Below are 21,443 nucleotides of genomic sequence, written 5' to 3'. Positions count from 1 at the left end.
CGGATAAAATAAGGAAATATTTATCATGCTGGTCTATGGTCGAAGCACCATTACCATGCTATCGGACAGAAATCTACCATGACTTCCGTTCTACAATCACTTTCCGTCGTTACAGGTGTGCTCTCCTCTTCCATCTCCTCAACCAGCTTCATTTCAGTTTCTGCCTCGCTCGCCGACTCGACTTCTTCCCTCTTCCACGCATTCCGCTTCTTCTGTCTCGCTTTCTGCCGCCGCAATGCGTTCTTCTCACGGCGTTCAATCACATCGCTTTCTTCGCCTTCCTACTATAATTGATCAGCCTCATCATTACTGTCATGGCAGTAGTCAAATCAAAGCAAGAGCTTACCGAGCTAGTTTCCCCAGATTCCGTTGTCGATGCGCGGAGCGAGTCGTAGACTGAGGTTGTGCTCGATACGGAGAGCAGCTTGATTGGCGGGTATTTGGCTTCGTCCTCGGTGTCACTGGCTATTTCTGTTGCGGTTTCGGAGGTCGTGGTGGAAGATGAACGCGAAGAGGAATGGACGGATGAGTCTTCGTCTTCGCTCGGATCTCGTCTTGCCCTTCCTCTTCCCTTTCGCTCTTGCGCGAGTCTCTTCCTCGTCTGTTCATTCAGTTCCTGCTGTTTCCTCGGTAACACGTCCTCGTCTCTCTTTGCTCCAAGCTTCGCGACTTTGTATGTTTGTCTTTCTTCTCCACGCTTTTGTCTGTTCGGTGACTCTCGCTCCTCAGAATCCACACTGCTGCTACTGCTGAGGCTGTCGTGTGCCCTTGCAAGAGCTCCACCACACTGCTTCTCAAAGTTCTCTGCGACGTCAAGGACGGACTTCATCGATGCTTGTGCGGCGTTGTATGCTTTGCCCGAAAGTCCAGAGATGGATAGTTGGAAGGCCATATATGGGCGTAATAGGCGAAGAGATGAGTTGATGGAGCGCATCTTGGTGCGTGCGTCGGTCTCGATATCACTCTCTGACTCACTATCAGACCGGGTACTACTCGCTTCTCTCCTGTAAGGCAAAGTCTTGGAGCGCGTAAGACGAGTGACGGAAGCAGGTGGGGAGGACTTTTGTTTCTTCGCCACAGAAGTCTTTGGTGTGGCTTCTCGAGCCCGTCTCTTCGGAGATATCTTTCTGTCGTTTGTCTCTGTTGTATCTTCGTCTTCTTGCTTGATCTTTACGGTGCTTTCTTCTCTGTCGATGTCGCGCAAGTAACCTCTCTTATCCTTGTAATCTTCAACGGATACTGTCGATGCACGGAGTGACTCCACTGTAGACCCACGTCCCGAGGTCACTTTGGTGATGCGGCTGCGAGAGGGAGGTCTAGAACGCGCTTTGCAGGCTCTGGTTCGTGCCATGATGGGACTTCCAGTGATCTATCGAGAAGACTCTGGGGGAGATTTCGGATAATTAGACACGTGTCTTGCTTATGAGGTTACAACTGAAAAGATGGCATCGGCTGATTGAGATAATGAGTGCTAAAGGCGAGATGCAAAGCAATTGTTTGCCCATATTGGAAGTGCGCAACACAGAAAGAACGTCAAAGAAGTGCGGGCACAACTTGACGACAGTTTGAAGCAACATCCATTCTGAGCAAACTTTTGGGTTAGGACATTAATCTTGGGTAAAGAAAGGCACTCAAGGCGGCTAGAACCAATGTCGCATTCTGCAATGATGTATTCAAAAGTATTTCCGGCACAGAGGAGTTGGAATCATGATACGATAGAAATATCATTACTCTAGTGTGTAAATGTGTAGAGCAATTCTAAAGACTAAATGCAAAACGCCGATGCCATGCAGAGAGAAAGTCAACTATGTGATGCGAAAATAAAAATATGCAGAAAGAGACCGTCCTTAATATCAGCCGTAGTCACCACGCCGCCCATGCTACATGCGGCAGATTACACCAGGTGCTCACAAAGGTACGATCGAGCCACCCTGAGAAGCAAGCGGGTCAACAGAAGGTTGTTTGGTGACGGTATTGACCGCATTCTCTTTGTACTTTGCAAGCGTCTTGTCGGAGTTGAAGTTCTGGTTGATGACTCCGCTCATGCCTTTCTGACAGTGATTGCCGTTTGTCTGAGAGCAGTAGTACCAGATGGGGTTCGTGTCCTGCACCGTAAAGGTGAAGACGTTTGGTGCTTCACCCGCGGTGGTGTTGAAGTTGAAGCCAGAGAAGATGGAGTTGTCGCCGCCGAGAGGCTCGCATGGCTTGTCGAACGAGGACTGCACGAAAGTGTGCGCCTTGGGGAGGAAGTGGAACTCCATGAGATCGCCGGGTTCTGCGACTACGTTTTCGGGCTCGAAATGTAGGCCGCCGTTGGCGGTGGTGGAGCCAGCGAAGACGCGGTGGACTACTCCGGTAGGCCGGACTGGCTGTGCTGGCACGGCGACGGTGAGGCCAACGAGGGCAGCGGCTGTCAAGGCGAGCGATGTGAAGGCAACCATGTTGTCTGATGAGTTTATCTGTTGATGTTGTAGGAGTGGTGATCTGGCAAGGAAGCGACTAAAGCGATGATGACTAGGAAGCAGAGACGAGCTATGAAGTGCTATCGACGATAATAGGACTGTGGATGCTGTGAAGAGAGTAGTTTGGTGTGGAAGATGTGATGCAGATGTAGTGATGAAGATGCTGTGAAGGTGATGTATTGAAGATGAAAATGAACTTGACAGACAAGATATTCTCTAGATATATACTCGTCTGGCGAGAGTGCTCACAAATCAAAGGTTGCTGATGTTCTACACATAGCCCTCGGTTGGTGAAATTGCCGTTTGATGGTAAGCTGTATCTTTCGTCAGTGCAGTGTCGCATCAGGCCCTTCACACGACCAGAATGCGGAGAATAGTATGACAGGATGCCTAAGATAGACAGGTCACAACTCGCAAAGGCCATCTCGGATAGAAAACGTTCCAGCGTTTGCTAAACACAGCTCCAATAAGCGTCCAGCAACCCTGCCACTGCGGCTGAAATAGCTGACCCAGGGCGTGGCTTAGCCCCACCGTGAGAAACAACGAACAGCGCAATCGTCAGCAATTTACTACTAGGCCTCGACTAAGTCCACTGTAGAGGGTATTCCGGGCGTAATCACAACATTCGCTGCAGCTCGTAGTGTTGGTTGATGCTTATTGAACATGTTCCGCATGCGCCTTTGCGATGGTGACCCACGTGTCGACGCCTAGCAGGAATGGACGATGGAAACACCACACAGGTCCAACAGCTGAGTACTGTGCCACAGTATGACATTCCTCCCGTCCGCTAGATGGTCTTGGTCTTGTTTGTAATTGTTGGCTATTTTCGGTTCTAAGTGAGCGCTTATAGATCTGGGAGGGGCTGCCCTTTCGAAAACCAAGTAGGTACATGCCGAGACGCCTCTTCGCCGCTCAGGACCTCATTCCAGGACCTGAAACAGTGTCGCTTGCGCGTTATTATTTCCAGCGCGTATTACGCGATGCCCCAAGGTTCGGGGCTGGTGATGTTACGACGGAAGTCCGGGTCGTGGTGGAATCGGCCACGCGGCGCGCACGCGAAGGTGGACCTTCTGGGAGCGATCTGGCTTTGCCTACCTGGGTAACGTCCGTGCACAAGGCTCATACCAAGAATACCACCATCAGTACTGATGTATCTGCATAGCTTCAATCTTTTGTTTCTTAGTCATCGGTCCTGTCCCGAACTCGCGTAAGGCACTTTTAGGATGCTAGAGCGAATGCCTAGTAGATACGCTGATCCTGTCCCAATGGATGATCTGTGGAGGCCGCTAGCGAGCTGCCGTCAAGAAACACGGTGAAGTCTTAGTCGAACTCGTGAAGGCGGGGCATGTTTCGTCAACACGGTGGTGAATGGTGGTATATCTTTCCTCGGGCGCGAAAAAGGATATGAAGACAGCGGTGAAGTAGGAGATCTGGCGGTCAAGAGTCTTGTTAATACATCCTTGAGGCGACCTGGACCGAAAAAGCAGAAAAGCCGCGCTGCGAGGTTCCACACCACCACAACACTGTAGTGGTGTGCACAGAGAGAATTGCTTTGCCAGATCCTGCATCGCAGTAGTAACGAAAGACTCAAGCGAGAATGGAGGTGGTGTAAAATTTCATTATTTTCTTCTTTCAAGAAGAACGCCAATACATGCTAGCTCGTGACTGCGGAAGACATCCAAAGAAAACATGCTCTATCAAAGACAACACGCTTACATGCAAGCAGCGCCGTCAATGCCAATGACCTTTCCGTTGACCCAGTCACCGTCTTGAGAAGCAAGGAAGCAGACAACGCGGGCAATGTCTACTGGCTGACCAACACGGTTGTGAGGGGACCATGTGCAGGCGTACTCGTCGACTTGGTCGTCGCTGAGCTTGTCACCATCGGGAATGTACTCGCGGCAGACGGCGTGGTACATGTCGGTCTTGATGCCACCGGGTGCAACACAGTTGACGGTGATCCTCTTCTCGCCGGCATCTAGGTTGGGTCAGTAGATGAAGTGGAAGTGAGCATGATGTGACTTACCGATAGCCATGCACCTAGTGAATGTCTCAATGGCTCCCTTTGAGCCGGAGTAGACAGCGTGCTTGGGTACGCCCTTAGCCTGACCGGTGATGGATCCCATAAGGATGATGCGACCACCCATCTCCATCCTCTTGTAAGCCGCCTTAGCGACGAAGAACTGGCCACGGGTGTTGATGGTGAAGACACGGTCGAACTCCTCGGGTGTGACGTCCTTGAAGTGACCGAAAGAGACAACACCGGAGTTGGAGCAGCAGATGTCGAGCTTGCCGAAGTGGGCAACAACATCGTCCATCAGCTTCTCAGACTCCTCGACGTTGCCAACGTTGGCCTTGAAGGCAGCGGCGTCTGAGCCATTGCCGAGTGCCTTGATCTCCTTGACGACTGCCTCAGCACCCTCGACGGCGTTGGCGTAGTTGACGGCGACCTTTGCGCCACGCTTGGCGAGCTCAATAGCCATCGCCTTTCCGATACCACGGCCTACATGTTTGTTAGTATGGGAGGTGAAGCTTGGGTATGATGAAGCTTACCTGAGCCGGTAACAACGGCGACCTTGCCAGCAAGGCTCCATGTCTGCTCAATTGATGCCATTTTGATGTGTTGATGTGTTGAGATTTTGAGTTGAGGAGTGTGAAGGTGTTTGTAGTAGTGATGAGAGTGGTTGTGATGATGATAATTCCCTTCCACGGTCAAGACGAGTACATATATACCCTTTCGCTATTCGGAACGCCAGCGGAGACCGCGTTCAGTGAGTAGCTCTTTTCCATCTGCTCCACCACCGGTATCCCAACATCCATACCACTCCCCCAACTCGAAGCGTCCGGTTCGGCACTCAGCATCGCCCCCAGGAGTCGTGAGTCCTAGGGCTGAAACTGTGTACCTGCGCCGCATCTGTCCCGTAGCGTGGTCCCTGTCCCCGTAGGAGAGCCTGAGCCTCAGGGACAGACCGTCGGACAGAGGGGCCGAAGGGGGCAGGAGCGCTTGCGATTGGACAATTCCCACGAGCTGCGAGGGCCGACCGAGCAACACCAAACTTCCAGCGCCTCTCGTGCAGCACGCACCCGTTTCACGAGATCGAAACATCTTTTTTTGTCCACCGCGAGTAATGCTGGCATCTCATTGAGTTCTGCTGGTGAAGCACCAGGTATGACGCTGCGAAGACTCGCGTTTGACAGTGACAACGAATCGCGAGGCTGATGCGACACCGGCGGCATCGAAACATCTATTTTCGCATCCTCGCATGTCCACCATCAGCCGAGAGTCTTTGCTGGGAGCTCGTTGCTTCGTGATGTGACGCGAACAGATTCGAACGTCGCTGCGACGACTCGGTCCGTCGTGGGTAAGCCCAGGGCCGTAGGGTTCTGAAGATCCGACACGGTCATGTGACGTTCTGGGACAAACTTCGGACCCCTTGGAACGGTTTAGCCTGAACTCGCTCAGGGTTCGGCAGGACTCCGACGCTTCTCAGCACACCCGTGTACTGGAACCTCAATGGCTCCCCATACACCAACGGTCATCATGACTCCCTGAGTGCCGTAGAGTCCGGACTCGACCCGGTAAATGGAAGTGTGTTACAAGTCGGCCAAGCGTGGCTAGGTGTCGCAATCAGAAATGGGTGCTGCCGGCTTCCACAGCGGGGATCCGTCGACAAAACATCCGTGCGTTTTTCACTTCACTTCATCTTCCAACTGCTGTACCGTCGGGATAGATGGAGTGTTCCAAACGGTGGGCAACGAGCTGTGAGCGTTCTCATCTCGAGTACGAGCTGTTGAAGATAAGGGACCTGCGCACAGATTAATAAAGAGTCCATATACGAGCGACCATAACCGAGCACGTACACCGACGATGCATGCCAGTCTTTATCCAGATTACATACCTGTACCAAGAGCACAAAATAGCTGCGCGTCTACGTGCGAGGTTTTCAATCCTCTGAATCCCCTGTTCTGGAAACAGGGAGTCGTCTTCACCGGCCATGTTGTGTCTTATCAACGGCGTCCGTTGACCCAAAGTTGCAAACCAATATGCGTCTCCACCACCACGCATCGGCCCTTTCGTCCCCAGAACGGCTTGCTTTCAAGCGATAGTATCCGATCGCGGTGCCTATACATCCAGCGCTGACGAATATTTCGGATGCTCTTCGTGTGGCGCTTCTGTTCTCGCAGTACTAGCCGCAGGGGTGACCCGATAAAGCCACACGAGGTGGAATGTCACTCTCTAGAAGACGACTGGGGATGCAAGGGGCTTAGAAGAGTTCTCTTGTTGGGAAGGCCACGCGTATAGACGCCCAGGGTGGATGCTTTCGCGTCATGGCATCAGCGTGGCAGAGCGTAGCGGATAACCCTATGTCAGAAATGCATCATCCGTCAAGGGCTATGCAATCGTGGGAGCTACCTACTCACCAACTAGAAGACTTGCACCCTGATTGCTCAGAGATATTGAAACTATCAATACCGCACGAATCACATACCTTCCCGGTCTGAGTACGGGGTGGTGTAGTCGTCTCAAGGAGCTCTTTTGTGGAGTTGTCAGAGCTATACCTGAATCGATTCATTTCCCCCTCATTCCGTTTCCCGTCAAACAAATAGCGGTGAAAGGGGCTGTTGTTGGGCGCTTCACGCGACCTTCTGCCAGATCGCCCTATGCTAATGCATTCTTTCACGGGACAGCCATGGTTTCCATTATCGAACCTCGCATTCGCTTTTATATGTCTTCTAACGATGCTCATTTTTGTGCCTACTAATACAACAATGTTGCAACTAACCGAAAACATCGAGTGATGCACGATATGGATGATAGACATATATGGAGGTACTTGTACAGCAGTAGTGACACAACGAAGCCTCCGCTGACACAAACCGTTCGGATACTACCCGGTAAGTCCCCGATGCTTAACTCAAGCTCGGCTGGCATACGGAAGTGCATTGATCGGCACTGGGCGTGTCTTTGGTCAGGATAGCGCGTCCAGACCACCACATCCATCTCCACCTCTTGATAGGGTGAAAGCCGCAACGGCGACGAAAATCTCCGACATACCGACCGTTGGATGGAACTCACGAGGGGTCACTCGCATGTTCACCACCCTCTGGTGAGTGATATACATCAAAGCCCGATGGCACGGGCCAGCTACATCCTGACAGCTACGGCTGTCGTGCGGGCATCCGTAGGCTTGGCACGATCTTCGTATCAGCCATGCGGATTAGAGCAAGAGCCACTGCTCTGGGTACTCCAATGTTGGAAAGTGGTCCTTCATGTCGTAGGTTATTGTGATGTGTAACAATGGCCGCTTGGAACCGAAGGATTCTAGCCGCTCCTGTGTGCTCGAACAGCCAGTCATCTTGATTAGGGCTGCATATGCTACCTCCATACGCAAGTAGCCACGCTGAACGCGTAAGCTTGTCAAGCAATGAGCCTGCAGGAAGACGTCTTGGTACCGGCTTTCTGTCACTGTGATACGGAAGCATACTGCATATACCCATCCTTCGACTTAACGGCCAGAAGGAATCTGGTTAGTAACTCCATCGGGTAGTGGTCTCCATTCTCCGGCCACATTGAGGGCTGGAGAAGTCCAAATAAGGCGGCGATCGTAAGACTGCGTTGCCGTTTGTTCGGAAGCGATGACGGGTTTCGATGCATCAGCACGGTTACTGGGGGTGAATGAGACATAGTACGATCTGGATAAAGCGGCACCATCATAGTGCGACGAAGTCCTTGCATAACGTCCGCGGAAAGAGGAGAGGCGAGGGGACTATCTGGGAGAGGTTGAGGTACGTGCCTCAATACACATGCTTGCATTCTCCACGGTGTTACCAATACTTTTGGAAGCATATTGCAGACACAGTACTACTCCAATCAACTTCAGAAGTCCAAACATGCCATACTGGCTCCTTTCACTTCCCTCGGCCATTGTTCACTTTGAACTCAAACCCTCTACTACCCTTGCATCGTTCGCATCTGACGAGTCCACATCCTCGTAGGGACACTCTGTTACATCCCACACGGTTCGAAGAAACCCCGCCGCCGTAGTGCCGCCCTTACACACACACCATTCGCACTCTTAGCCGACCCCGCCATCAAGCCTCCAATCTCGAAGACACCAATTATCTACGCAATCCGACCCATGCCCTGCTTACGCTTGAAACACATGCGCGGGTTAGGAGAAAAACGAAGCAATCAAGAACCCGCAGGTAGTGATGACGGAGGGGCTACACGGTGGTAAGGGATATATGTGTTGCACATCAGCCGTTACGCATACACACATGACACCTTCGACCACCGTGTCACGGAAGAGCCCCGCATCCACCATCACGACATGAAGAGATTTCATCCGAAGCTGAGAGCCTCCTGCGAATGAAGATGGTCAGTATGCTTTCACTGGCAGACTGGTCGAGGAGACACCCACCGTTGCCTGCGACCAGCTGGCCGAGGATCCGCTGGAAGCGCTTCACACTCATCGTCAACAACAGTCCGCTGAAGTGTATAGGTTTGCTATTCCCAAGTCGGTTGGTACTATTTGATCATCATGTCTATGTACTATACATTATGGACTGCCTTGCAGTCGGTTCTGATGACCTCAGTCCAGGCACGAAGCACCTCGGCGATCGAGACGGACATCACTCGACGCCGATGCTGTGTCTATGCCCTTGAACGCCAACCAACGCTTGGAACCTCGCGCATATCCTTCCCAAGCATCCTAAGATGTCGATGCTGATGGAAAACACCCGAAAGAGATGGAACGAGATAAGAAACGATAAGACGGGAAACACCTAAACACCCGCTAATACATCATGAGCTCGTGGTGGTACGGTGGAAGACAGAGAGAAGAGAAGAGATGGAGGTGGGAGGTTATCCTCGCGCGAGTTTCTCGAGTTTACTACGAATGCCATCGGAGAACCTGGTGGCAACACCCTCATCAAGGACGTCGATACAATGCGACAGGATCGCGAAGCCGTTATCCAAAGGGACGTGTGTACCGTCGCGCTTGGTCAGAGTGGGTATGCCCTCCCTACGAGACATGTACCTCAGTATGGTAGGATGGTCAGCTGGAAGGCGATCCACAGAGAACGCGGAGTTCGATGGCTGATACGATCCTTGGTGGTTGGGACTCAAGGACTCGCCATGTGCCAGCGAATCAGTCCAGAAGACCAAACCCGCACGGTAGACGGCGCCAGCCCACCATGGCGGCCGGATACCTCTTGGCATCTCACGGATGAGTCGAAGGACCTGACCGGCGTGGGTGATGGCCTCCTGCACATCGGACAGACACTTCTTGTGCACCCACAGCATCTGCTGGTATGAGCCGTCCACACCCTCTCGACGCGCAAGGCGCTCTATCTCTGGAAAGTTGGACACAGCGTTCAAGCTGATAAGATGGAACATGACAAGGTTCGCCTGCATCATCGGACACACTGGGTTGGACTTCATGTACCGTTGCGCCAAATCGAACCAACGCCCTAGCAACGCCTGCACCTCCTCGAGACGCACGCGGGTCGACGCTGCTGTCAGTGCGCGATTCCGCGATCGTGAAGCGACGCTATCGGAAAAGCAGCTGAGAAGCTGGCAATACTGGCAGACCAGAGTCTGCAGGGGGTGGAGGAGCAGACGCAGGTGCATAGGTGTCAGATGAATCTCCTGTACATCCTGTACGACGATTTCGTCATCTAGGAAGTAACGGAACAGATCTCTGAGACTGGGTGGTCTGGCCCCAGAGCCTACTGAAGAGTACCCGTTCGAGAACTCATGGACTTGGTTGAACATCTCAGACCACTCTGAGGCGGTCTGCGCTTGCCAAAGTCGATCCGAATCAGGCATCGGCGCGCCAAACTCTGTTACTGAGAACAGTGGAGCGGTATCGTGGAAGAGCGATAAGTCTTGGTCTACCATGACCCAGGAGTAGATGAGGCTGCGCCAATATTAGTAAGTGCGTTCACGTGACGGTACCGAAGTTTTCAACACTTACCGACTGCGGCTTTCTTGCTGAAGCCAGTCCTTCCACAACGCATCCGTCGAAATATTTCCGTTGATATGAGGCGTTGCCGGCGGTCGCACATCGAGAATACCGGAATGTCGCAACATGGAGAAATACATGCCACGCTGGCCCATAGCGATGTCCATCTGCCATTTGTCGCCACTCCACGCCGCCTGGACAGTGAAGAGGAGGGCTGCACGCAGAACGATAGGATCACCAGCCATGATGATGTTCTTCTCAATAAGGTCGAAGAGCGATATCCGGCAGGCTTCGGTGAAGCCACCAGTTAGCCACCTGGCCTCTATGGATGGAATGGTCATGGCGCCCTGCGCGATCATCATGAGAATGAGCAAGCTCGATGCTTTGTCGTTGTAGTTTTGCATTAGTTCATTCGTATCGAGCACACCTCTGGCGGAGGTGGGATAATAGCGTTCGAAAGAGTTGGCGTATGACTTGAGAAAGTACTCCAGGACGCGAGCAGGTGGAAGAAGAACGAAGTTGGAGTGAGAGGCCGTGGATCCTGGGGACTCGCCACTGCTGGACGAGCTGCTTCCGTCTTTGTGGATGTCCAAAGCCTTGTGGAGGAAGCTTTGGGTGATGGCGAGAAGTTTGTCTCGCGTGGCTTCCTGCAACTTCGATACCGCGATTTGCCCGCCTTGTTGAAAGTCGGATTCATCCCACGATGGGGACCAGTTAGCCCAGCCCTCGTGATTCTTGAGGCTCAGCTCTAACCGCTCGAGGTTGAGTCTCGCTGTGCGTGGACACGAGCTTGAAGCAATAGAAGGAGTGCAACGGAAAACAGTCCAGCCATCTTGAGCCGCGATGATGGCACCAAGATCAGGTATGCCGGCATCTGCTATCGAAGAGTGCCTGTTGGATGGGTAGAACATCGAAGCCGAACTACCAATTTGCAGGTCCGAAAAGGACTCGTCCATGCGAGGTGTCTGGACAGGCTGTCCAAATGTTTGAGCAGGCGACATTTCTGGTATCATGCCAAGGATTCCATCCTGAGGTGGTCCCATGCTCATGTCCATACTCATGCTCATCATCAACGCGGGGTCTATCCGCATGGGATCAAAGGTTGTATCCATGGGCATGCCGTTCCAAGGGTCCATCATGAATTGAGGGCTCTCATTATCGGATTGGTCCCGTACCGTTCTGACGAAGTCGTCATATCCTGACATAGGTGTGGAGGTGACGAATCCATTCATGCCGTTCACCGGGGTGGGGAGTGGCGAAAGAAGCGACGATGATTGAGCAAGTCCGTTGGAAGGGGACTGGTCGAAAAAGGGTGGCGTATCGGAGATCGGCATATGAAGATGCAACGACTTCTCCTCGGGATTTATGTGTGTCGGTGGCTGTACCGGTTGTGAGATGGAAGGGTTTCGTGAATGAGGGGCCGAGGGCGACTGCGATTGTCTTTGCGACGGTGGTTGGCTGTCCGGAATATGGGAAGTCTGGTTGATCTGAGCAGGAGAGGACTTCGACATCGCTTGTTTCGGTTGGCTATCGTGGTTTGGAGAGACATTGCCGGATGTATTGTGGTTATCCGCGTTGCTACCACTCTCGCTCGAGTCCCCGCTCCCAGCCTCAGGAGGACCGCCAACCCGCTGGACACCTTTCGATGCCCGCCTTGTAGGACGCAATGTGCATTTCAGATTCCTCTGAGCGCACCTGGTGCACGGAAACTTCTTGTCACACTTGGTCTTTGTCTTCGCACAATTACTGCAGGCGATGGGTGTGCGGCCGGCGGACTTTGGTATTATGCCTTGTGGGGGGAGTCCCTCTTCGTTGTTCTGGTTGCGGCCGTGTACGGTGTAGTGTCTTTGCAAAAGATCTCTGAAGAGGCTGTCAGTACTTTGTTCCGAACGGTCGATGCCACAGGATGAGAAAGAGCAAGGAAGGGTGCCACATACCGTCGAGCAAAGCTCATATGACATGTGAAGCATTTGAAAGGCTTGACGTTGGTGTCTGCTCATCCACAGTGATTAGCAGATATCCCAGAAGAAATATTGGATGGTAGCTGGTGCGAGGAAGATTGAAAGAGCGAAAGACGCGGGGTCAACATACGAGTCAAGATATGTCGTTCGAGATGCTCGTCTCTGGTGAACGACTGTCCACAGTATGTGCAAAAGACCATGTTGAAGGAGGAATTAAGCGTGTGATCCTGGTGGAAGTAGACTTGATATGTTGGTCGACACGACGATGGCCGGCTGATGGGTGGTAGGAGGGGTCTGAGGATGATATTGTGTACCAAGGTTCAGAAAGAGATCAATGCCATAAACTCCAAGGCGGGGATATCGAGGCGAAAGTGAGGTTGGCGAGGCTCAAACGAGTGGGACGAGGATGGAGTAATGGGTCCGAAGTCCGGTAGTCCTGAGAGAGCTCTAAAACGGGGCGGGCATGGAAACCAGTCTGGAGCTAAGAGAAATAGCAGACGTCAAGTCGACAGCTAGACGTTTTCCGTTGGGACGTCAGACGGAAGCCGTGTGTTAAGAGTGCTGTGGCGCTGACTGCAGAACGAGTCGTCTAGCAGTGGTCTGAGAAGGACGAGGTCAAGATCAGGCCCCGTGGTACAGCGGCTGTCAAGTAGGCTGAGCACGTTGGAGTGGGTGACGAGAGATGGGTAAAGATAGAAGATTATCACGGGGAGAACGTTGGCGTGGGGAGAGATATTTCTCAAGCGTATAGAGGTAGGAAATGTAAGAGCGGGTTTGACTAGCGGGCTTTCCCAACAGGGAGTGTTGATTATGCATCTGAGCGACGATGAATTCATCAATTGAGGAGGGATCCTGCTGCACGAGAGGATGAGCTAGTGCCTCGCAGTTACATGCAGCGCGCCAGGCTCTTGGGTGGGTCGAGCCTGACCCGGTTAGCCCGATGTTTGTTCGAGCGACCAGGGGCATCTGCACGGCGTTGATGATAAGACTCAGCGACAACAGGGATGCATCTTGGAGATCTGCACCGCGGACTAGATTGGTGGAGGGCAGGGTGGAGGTTCGTGCTGAGAGTGACGGGGGACGAGCGCCGAGCCCGCGTCAGCCACAAGTCCGCGAACCGAGCTGGCGCATGGCTCCCTGGGAAAAGAACAGCAAGACACCCGTACACCCGTAATGTATTCTGCAATACGGCAAAATTACTGCCACGATCGGCGCCCGCACATGCGTCAAATCAGCACCGGCGGGGGCCTTGGGCATGCCTGTAAGATACACCAATGTCTCTATATAGACGCCTTCGAGGAAACCACTAAGATTGCTGGCAGCGGTGAGTCCACCTCAGCTCTCGTTGCGAGCTATACGAAGCCTTTCGCGTCTTCCTACTCCCGCAGGTAGTGATGGGCGCGACATACGAGATAACAACTCAGGTATGTCAGCATCACGCGGCTGAGTCGTGGTTGACAGGTGCCGACTCACTGGAGATCTCTCGAGTCTGTCCACCCGTCTCGGAACGTAACACGAAGCTCTCTCTCGTCCCGCGGCCACTAAACGAGGGAGGATAAAAGTCCTCTGTACCCTCATCCCAGATTGATGTCGTCGAAAATATATCGATTTTCGGCAAGGTTCGCGCTTTGCAAGGCCACTGCGACAGTGGCTCACTACGCCAACCGAGAACCCCACTTCGATTCGACGCTTGCACGGCTCACTTGGATACTCCTGCTCTGTCCCCGTACTTCAGTGGGTCGTCAACTGTTTCGAACGGTGAGCCGAATGTGGCACTGGCTCTGGCGGGGCTATGATTATCGCGGGCGCCATCCATGGATGGCAGGTTCGAGTAGCGTGTTGCCTCGCGCGTACCAAAACTGCACGTGACCCCGGAACACAAAAGTGGTTCTATTACAGCTCCATGTTTAGTCAACGCAGGGCGGTTTTAGATGGCCAAGCGGTGCGCTTGACACGTCTGGATGCAGTATCCCGCCTGTAGCCACAAGCTGCTTGCTCACCGTCAAAAGTTTGTTGCAATTCAACAGTGAATTGCTTTATTTGGCGATCAGTTGCGGTCTACTCTGACAGCTCTCACTTCTGCTTTTTCCTTTGGTCGCAGAGGTTACCAAAGTTCGAGGGCGGTCACTGTACACGGTGTACCGCACGAATCAGTCGGTGAACCCGGCTGTATGTACCCAGATGCTTGCGGTATGCCGCTGAGGCTAATGTCGCGATTGCACCATCCATTCGGGGTGTAATATACACGCCTGTTACCTCATTTTTCCATGATGCAGACGATGTTGGAAGCGTTCCGCAACGCCTGACACGCCATGTATGTAGACATGCGCTCGTAGCACGACAGAGGCTACCTGAAAGCCGCAGTCGACTTTGCAAATGGCAAAGATCATCATCTCAGCCTGAGACCTCCAACTAGAAGCCAGCAGGTATCGCTTCTTCTCAAAGCATCCTACCAGATGCGGGAACCCCACGCCAGCCCTAAGGCCGATCTTGACGGAAACAGGGTGCTCGAGCCAAACGATCGGCCCAACGAGGTCGGTCCTACGATTCGCTTCCGCTTCGGTGCCATGTCCCACGCCACATCACTGACGGGTTCGTGAAGACACGAGCAAAAATAGCCACGACCGACAATTTCGCGATACGACTCAGACTCTCAGACCAATGTGACAACGATTGCTAAGAATGGTATTCGCAAAACCTAGGGCACTCGATAACTGAAACAAGCTTGGCCTCTAACGCTCTTGCAGTCGCGTCGTGCGTTCTCCAACGCCACTGATGTTTTACGCACGGCCGACCTCATTTCCAAACTATTGTTTCGTGTCAACCGCTGCCTCACTACTTCGCACGCAAGCGAAATATCCACCTGGCCATATTGCAGACTGTAAACTCCTTTCTTAGAACGCGTTCGACCCGCCTTATCTCCATCCCCTCAACCAGAAGTCTGGGCATGGCGGACCGCGGTGGGTAAGATTCAATCAACCCCAATCAAGAACACGAGGCTTGTTTTGGGCCGCAACAGTGAACATATGCAGAGGCGAACGTGTTTCCCTGGCACGATGTACCAAGAGGAGTCTGCGTCTATGGCTGGCTGGACTGTACCAAATTGCGTGCAGCCCGCCATACAAGCGCGTCCAAAGACTCATTCGAAAGTCTCCCACGGTCACCTTCGAGCTCGTTGCCGGTTGAATCGCGGCACTTGAGGTGAGACCTGGCTCTGAAACTCCACAATGACGTAGGCTGAGACGTCAAGCACGCTGGAGTGGCTTGATGGCTTGAGTGTCTGTCCGTATTCTGACGATGTGTGGAGGTTCGCCAGCGGCAACACCGAGAGCGGGCGGCGCCCCGACAGCCAGCTCGTCCTCCAGCAGCCAGAACCTGACGCACCGTGCAGTGCGGCAACGTCATATCAAGAACGTTTTAACAGCGCTGCTTTCGATCCACCGTGGCTTTGAATTCTCAGCGGGACAATTCACGTTCGAGTCATGGGCGACTGCGATAGGGTAGCATACGATGCGGTCCGCGAAAAGGTTATGGATAAGGCCGCGCAAAGCTCTTCACAGTGATGCTGGACGCCTGTCGGAAATTGAGAGCATCAAAGCATTGTTAGGTCGTGTCAGCTTTCTCAATTGAGTTTCGCACTCGCATGCGACATCTTTGAAGTTTGAACGAGAACGAACAGCTCATGATCGTCATGAAATCTCCGTGATCGCCCATTGGACGGAACTGCAATGCGGGAGCGGAGCTGCGATGGGCTGTCTGCCGAGAGATCCCGCTATGAAGAGATCGCGCGCCTGTCAGACACTGAGACACTATAGCAACGTGGATGGGTAGTATTTTCAGGTTCCGGTTCCCCGTCCGGCACACGGTGCTTACTACAGCCCGTCTGAAGACTGCTCACTCGTTCACCGTTTGCGACTCTTGACGATAAGAGCAACGCGACCACCGCGGCAGTTTCACACAAAAGATGACAGCATTTCCAGCAAACCATTCGCACTGATCATCGATGACGATCATGCAGGGCTTATGTACAGAAATATTGGTGGCCCAGCAGAAGCTCCCAATAGATGCTAGCGTTCTCAGCGGTTGCGCTAACAGACTGCAAACTCCCCTCATTCCAAGATTCTGGGGATCTACTCACCAGCAATCTCAAACGGCAAGCCGCAAGCCGCAGAAGGGCGACAATGAATACCAAGAAAGCAGCGCCAGAACGTTTACCAAGGAAGTCGAGGTGGCTTAAACCTTTAGCCTGCGGGTACAAGACGCGTTCGGTCAGACTGCTCCCATTGGGGCAACAGCAACAGGCTGTCGGGAATCACACCACTTGCTGCGCATCTGTCAGCTGTAATCGAGGAATGCTTTGGATGTATGCAATGCGACATTCAAATTGACCCTGGTAGGTCCGCCTTCGTACGAGACTCGCGCATCTCGCCACGTCTTGTTTGGCAAGGAATTTCTAGAGGATTACCTGCAGCTGGAGGAGCTCCGTGGGTCACGGAATACCGCAACGCTCTTCGGCATTATTCCCAACCAAACAACCTTGCACACTGTGCGGAAGCCCTATCGAATCTGTTAGTACGATCTGCTATGCCTGTCTAGGAAATGGCCTCGCGCTTGCGTTACTTCCGCGAGTTTGCACTACTATACGGATGCACATCTAGTTGTAATGTGTTCCTTCGCTATCGGGCTCTAAGCATCACCAAATCTCACTAGTCTCCACAATCTCTCCGATGGCATTGCAAGGCAACATACGATGGCCGTCAGCTTTGCGCTCAGCTTCTGGCTCATGATTGCGATTTCATAATGTCACCACGGCTCAGCTTCTTGCTCAGCACACCCAAACTTCGCAAGGAAGCTCCCGCTGCTAGGCGCTCACTAGTGCTCTTGACAGCGGATGCTTGTGTTCTTTGTGGCGTTCAGAGCGTGTTCTAGGCTTGCCCTAACCCACCAGTGTGTGTGTGTAGACGACGACATGATCTCAGTCTTCATGTTCACATGTTAAAAGGAAGATGGATGTGAAGACTCGGCGTGCACACAACAAACGCGACAATCCATCCCACCCATATGGTTGCCATCTCAGCGAAGCAGGTCAGCTGCGAGCTGGATCTGGCACAACTGAGGTTGATCTTCTAGTCGCGAGCGCTCTCTAGCGCAGACGAAAAATCTTCTTGCCATATCCGTTGGAAAGAGCGAGTCTAGATCTGTGTTCAAAGGGAAGATTAGTATACAAGCTGCGGCCTATCGTGGGTAGATCATGCCTACTTAAACGCATGGTCGTAGACGATGGTAAGTGAGCTGGCCGTGATTCTCAAGGGAGCAAGATTACATTACAGCCTCACGGTATCACGCCACGGTTTTATGCTAGATTAAGTACATGCCTTATCTCGGACGACGCATTATCCTCAACTCGCGATCCTTACGCTGTCATGCAGTCGCTATCTTAATCGCTTGAAGATATGGTATTCAGGTGCAGTAAGCGGTTTATATGATTGTGGCTGTTCTTGTCTGCTATACTTCTTTATCAGCAGGGACTGCACCAGTGCAGCGGAAGCGAAATCCTCGTATCACGCTTTTACCCTCAAACGCGGCTCCTGGAAAGCGGACCGAGAGGGCCTCGCCGGGTCGGTACTTGTCTCTGATGGTCGCGCAATCTAAATTCTCAATTTCTATCCATGATTTGTCGATGAGCCAACTTTGCCGACTGCGGCTCCAGTACGTATATTGTCTTACTTGCGTTCTTCTCCCTTTCATTGCATTTATCCCGTAATGTGCGCGCATGAAAAATCCGGATCCCCAGGCAGTCACAATCTCGCAAGCGGCCTGCGATGCGAATGTGCAATGTACTAAATCAGGGCTGCGAACGGGTTTACCGAGTCGCCTACATCCTTGCCCCGTTTGCTATATCAGGAGTGTACTCATCACTATAGTAACACGAACATCATGCCGAAGCCAAACTTGCCTATCCCAGAATCAAGAAGAACACGCGAGGTGCTGCGGTAGCATGCTCCATTGTCCATCGAGTCCAGAGCCCGGGGTCATATTGCTGGCGACAGGCAGTACCACGACATCTGATGTGGCTTCGCATGCAACGGAGCAGCGTTCCGGATGGTTGATTGTAGGATGATCGTGTCCGCGTTCACATTCCAAGCATACCGAGGCACCGAAAGTTACGCGGTATTGAAACCATTACACAGATTTGTGAAGCCAGAGCAGACCCTGCATCGTACCTATAGGTATCAAAACCATCGCTTGTTCCGCAGTCTGACGGAGATGATGAGCCGCTGTCAAACGCCGCTACTTGCGCTCGCACGACCATGACTTCAAGTCGTGTAACGAGCTAGATTATGCACCACGAGATTTGATGCATAGCTTCAACGTGGCTCAGTGCTCACGCGCGTGGCTTCCCTTGAGCACACGGTGCTACGAACTGTCCACGGGTCTCAGAATTCCATGGCACAGAAGGTCCGCCCGAGGGGTCGAAGGCGTCATGATGCAGTCGATGGATGCCGTACCGTGATACCAGATCGGGTAGTACAAGCATCGGACCTTGAAAGCGTTGCATGCAGCGTCGCTACGGCACGATAATGTCTGAAGACTCATGAAGACGATTTACACTAGAAATGAATAAAGCCCACAGTGCTACAAGCACGGTGATCACTCACTATTCGACTTGCCTCACGATGCAGCGGTGAGATGGCTCATGCATTCTCACGATGTACGGCCTGACGAAAATGCTGTGTACATGCGCTTTTCGTGACAAGCCTCCTTTTGGACACAACAAGGGAGTAGTGATGCTTGGAAAGGCTCAATTCAGTCCGCATCAACACTCTAGGAGCTGCTGACTGAACTACAGTAGGTCTATGACGGCGTCGTGTATATGTTACACCGTGATCTAAATGTGCTGTTCCCGTTGCTCTTGAACAACCAGATAGCCACCTAGATACCTAGCCACGTTGCAGCGCCTAAAAATATTCAAGCATGTGGAACTGGCAATCATCCTTCGCATTATGGCGTCGAATATTGACATACGGAGAGCAAAAGTACTGCTAACCCTGGAAAAGGTCTTACAAAAAGTTTGTAGTTGGATTCTTCGTCCCATTGTAACACCGAAATTCTACACCTTTGTTGGCATCTAGGTGCGGGAAATCTTTCGGTCGCCGATGAAACCCGGAAGGAACTCACAACTCCACTGTGCACCGGCTTGATGGTCTATATCGTCACTGAATATGCAATTACAACTACTTGCAGCCTCGGATTCTAGCACATAGCCTTCAGAACATGATGACCCACTCCGAACGCAACGCTTCTCCATTAAAGCTCTCCACCATTACCCATGTGACTTTGCCCAATCTTGTTATTATCATGACCGATAGTAACTCAATGGAAGGGGTCGGGCGTATGCCTACTTGTACAGCGGCCCCACCCTATGCTGGGATCGGTTCGGACTGTGATAGACGGCTATCAAAGCCGCTGTGGATGGAGAAGAGCTTTCATCATGGGATTCTCGGTCTCCGTGGAGGAAATTCGGTGTCTGATTTCGAGAGGTTTTGCTTTGAACTAATGCAAGATAGCACGTAACAATTGTCTCTTCACATGGATGCGACTCATATTCTGGCGATCTTTGGCACTGTGCAAGACTATGGTTATAGGCTGTCATGACGTGACGAAGTGGATTTAATTGTTGGACAGTCAACGAGTAAGTCTCAGTGACTTGCAGAATGACTTTGTGTGGGCATCGAGAACATCATTCATTCCCATTATCCATGCAATTGCAGGCAGTCCCTCCTTTGGACGTTTAGTGCATTAAGTGCTTGTGGGATACGTTATCCAGAGCTACCCGAGGTCGTTAGCGATGGTCGCAGACACGATCAGCCTCGCAGCAGTAAAATAATCTACAGCAAACCTTGGAAACCATGCCCTAACACCGTCCCTGCGTTTGAGGCAAAATTACTGATATCGGTGATTCTGGATCTTGCTATTGAAGCAACGGTCCGGCGCGAAGGTGCGCTAAGCCTCGTCGTCATTCGCCGCCACGCTATTGTTTCAAGATCCAACCAAGATCAAGCGGATCCTAAGCGATCGCTTTAGCCGCTGGCACTTGCTGCACTTGGATAAAAGGGGCGCTAACGATGCTGCAGCTCGTTCCCATGTCTTCTCGTGGGGTGTTCGCTGATCGCGGAAGAAAGCTCCGCGCGCTAGAACAAACTACGGAGTGTCGTTGTGCCAGATCTGACCTTCGAGACCTGGATTATGGAATCCTTCGACATTGATGATGCCTGTTGTCGTCAGATGCTTACGCTTCGTTGATTTGGACTGGTTTCTGGCTCCAAAACAGCCAGGCTGATAGATGCGTGTGTCGACTGTATGGGTTGCACACAAAATGCTCGCATCATCGATCTTGCCGTTGCCTTCGGCCCGCCCTTGTCACCTCTACGGCCCGTTAGTCGTCGAACTAGACGAATATTGCCTCGCTTGGGGAACTTGTTGCGTTGAGATAGCGAGGAAGCACTAAGTCTTCGATGATGCTCCCAGTGGTGGCGGGGTTAGCCAGCTACGGCAAGGATCTAACGCCTATCTGGAGTCGTCGTCGAACGGGCTTGAAGAGTGAGTCGGTTCCGGCACGGCTGGTCACGAGATGAAGATATCTTTGAGCACGAGACTTTCTAACCTCAAAGCGATGAGTTTTGCTTACTGGCACATGGACAAATACCGCAATGTACTGCCCCTTTCCGAGCTTCTTCCTAACTTCCGCCTTTACTTCCCGTGTGCATCAATATTGCTTCGGGATTTGCTGAGCTTGACATGAGGCCAGACGGAGCCCTGTACGTTTCCCGTTACGCTAACACAAACGTTCCGGACTGTCCCACCAATTGTCCATATGAGATGTCTAAGCTGGTCGCGATCTTCGAGATGATGATTGTATGAGGCCACGATTTGGCGAGCGCGTTGATCACTGTTGCGGCATTGAGTCGATGCCAGCTGTAAGCAAAGTCTGTCAAGCATATACCCACAAGCTGCATTGCAGGATCGGTTGATGGCAGTCCGTAGTCTGCTTT

General features: G+C 52.3%; 4 protein-coding genes across 4 annotated transcripts; all 4 read right to left on the bottom strand.

Annotated features, from left to right (window-relative positions):
- Positions 1–50: 50 nt before the first annotated feature.
- J4E78_002283 (uncharacterized protein) lies at positions 51–1,351 on the bottom strand (the record flags this gene model as incomplete). The annotated part of the gene is made up of 2 exons (XM_049362930.1): positions 51–281; positions 347–1,351. 2 exons carry the CDS (start codon positions 1,349–1,351, stop codon positions 51–53), a joined length of 1,236 nt encoding a protein of 411 aa, XP_049225522.1.
- Positions 1,352–1,907: 556 nt separating this feature from the next.
- On the bottom strand, positions 1,908–2,441 carry J4E78_002282 (uncharacterized protein; the record flags this gene model as incomplete). The annotated part of the gene is made up of 1 exon (XM_049362929.1): positions 1,908–2,441. One exon carries the CDS (start codon positions 2,439–2,441, stop codon positions 1,908–1,910), a length of 534 nt encoding a protein of 177 aa, XP_049225521.1.
- A 1,733-nt stretch (positions 2,442–4,174) lies between these two features.
- Positions 4,175–5,076, bottom strand: J4E78_002281 (uncharacterized protein; the record flags this gene model as incomplete). Its single annotated transcript, XM_049362928.1, has 3 exons — positions 4,175–4,440; positions 4,489–4,965; positions 5,016–5,076. The coding sequence occupies 3 exons, from the start codon at positions 5,074–5,076 to the stop codon at positions 4,175–4,177; spliced, it is 804 nt and encodes a 267-aa protein (XP_049225520.1).
- A 4,251-nt stretch (positions 5,077–9,327) lies between these two features.
- J4E78_002280 (uncharacterized protein) lies at positions 9,328–11,940 on the bottom strand (the record flags this gene model as incomplete). The annotated part of the gene is made up of 3 exons (XM_049362927.1): positions 9,328–10,384; positions 10,442–11,887; positions 11,933–11,940. 3 exons carry the CDS (start codon positions 11,938–11,940, stop codon positions 9,328–9,330), a joined length of 2,511 nt encoding a protein of 836 aa, XP_049225519.1.
- Between the last annotated feature and the right edge of the window lie 9,503 nt (positions 11,941–21,443).

The sequence above is a fragment of the Alternaria triticimaculans genome, assembly GCF_023758025.1.
Source record: "Alternaria triticimaculans strain BMP 0046 chromosome Unknown scaffold_2, whole genome shotgun sequence".
Lineage (NCBI taxonomy): Eukaryota > Fungi > Ascomycota > Dothideomycetes > Pleosporales > Pleosporaceae > Alternaria > Alternaria triticimaculans.
The sequence above is the reverse complement of the archived record's forward strand: the minus strand, read 5'-3'. Positions and strand labels throughout refer to the sequence as shown.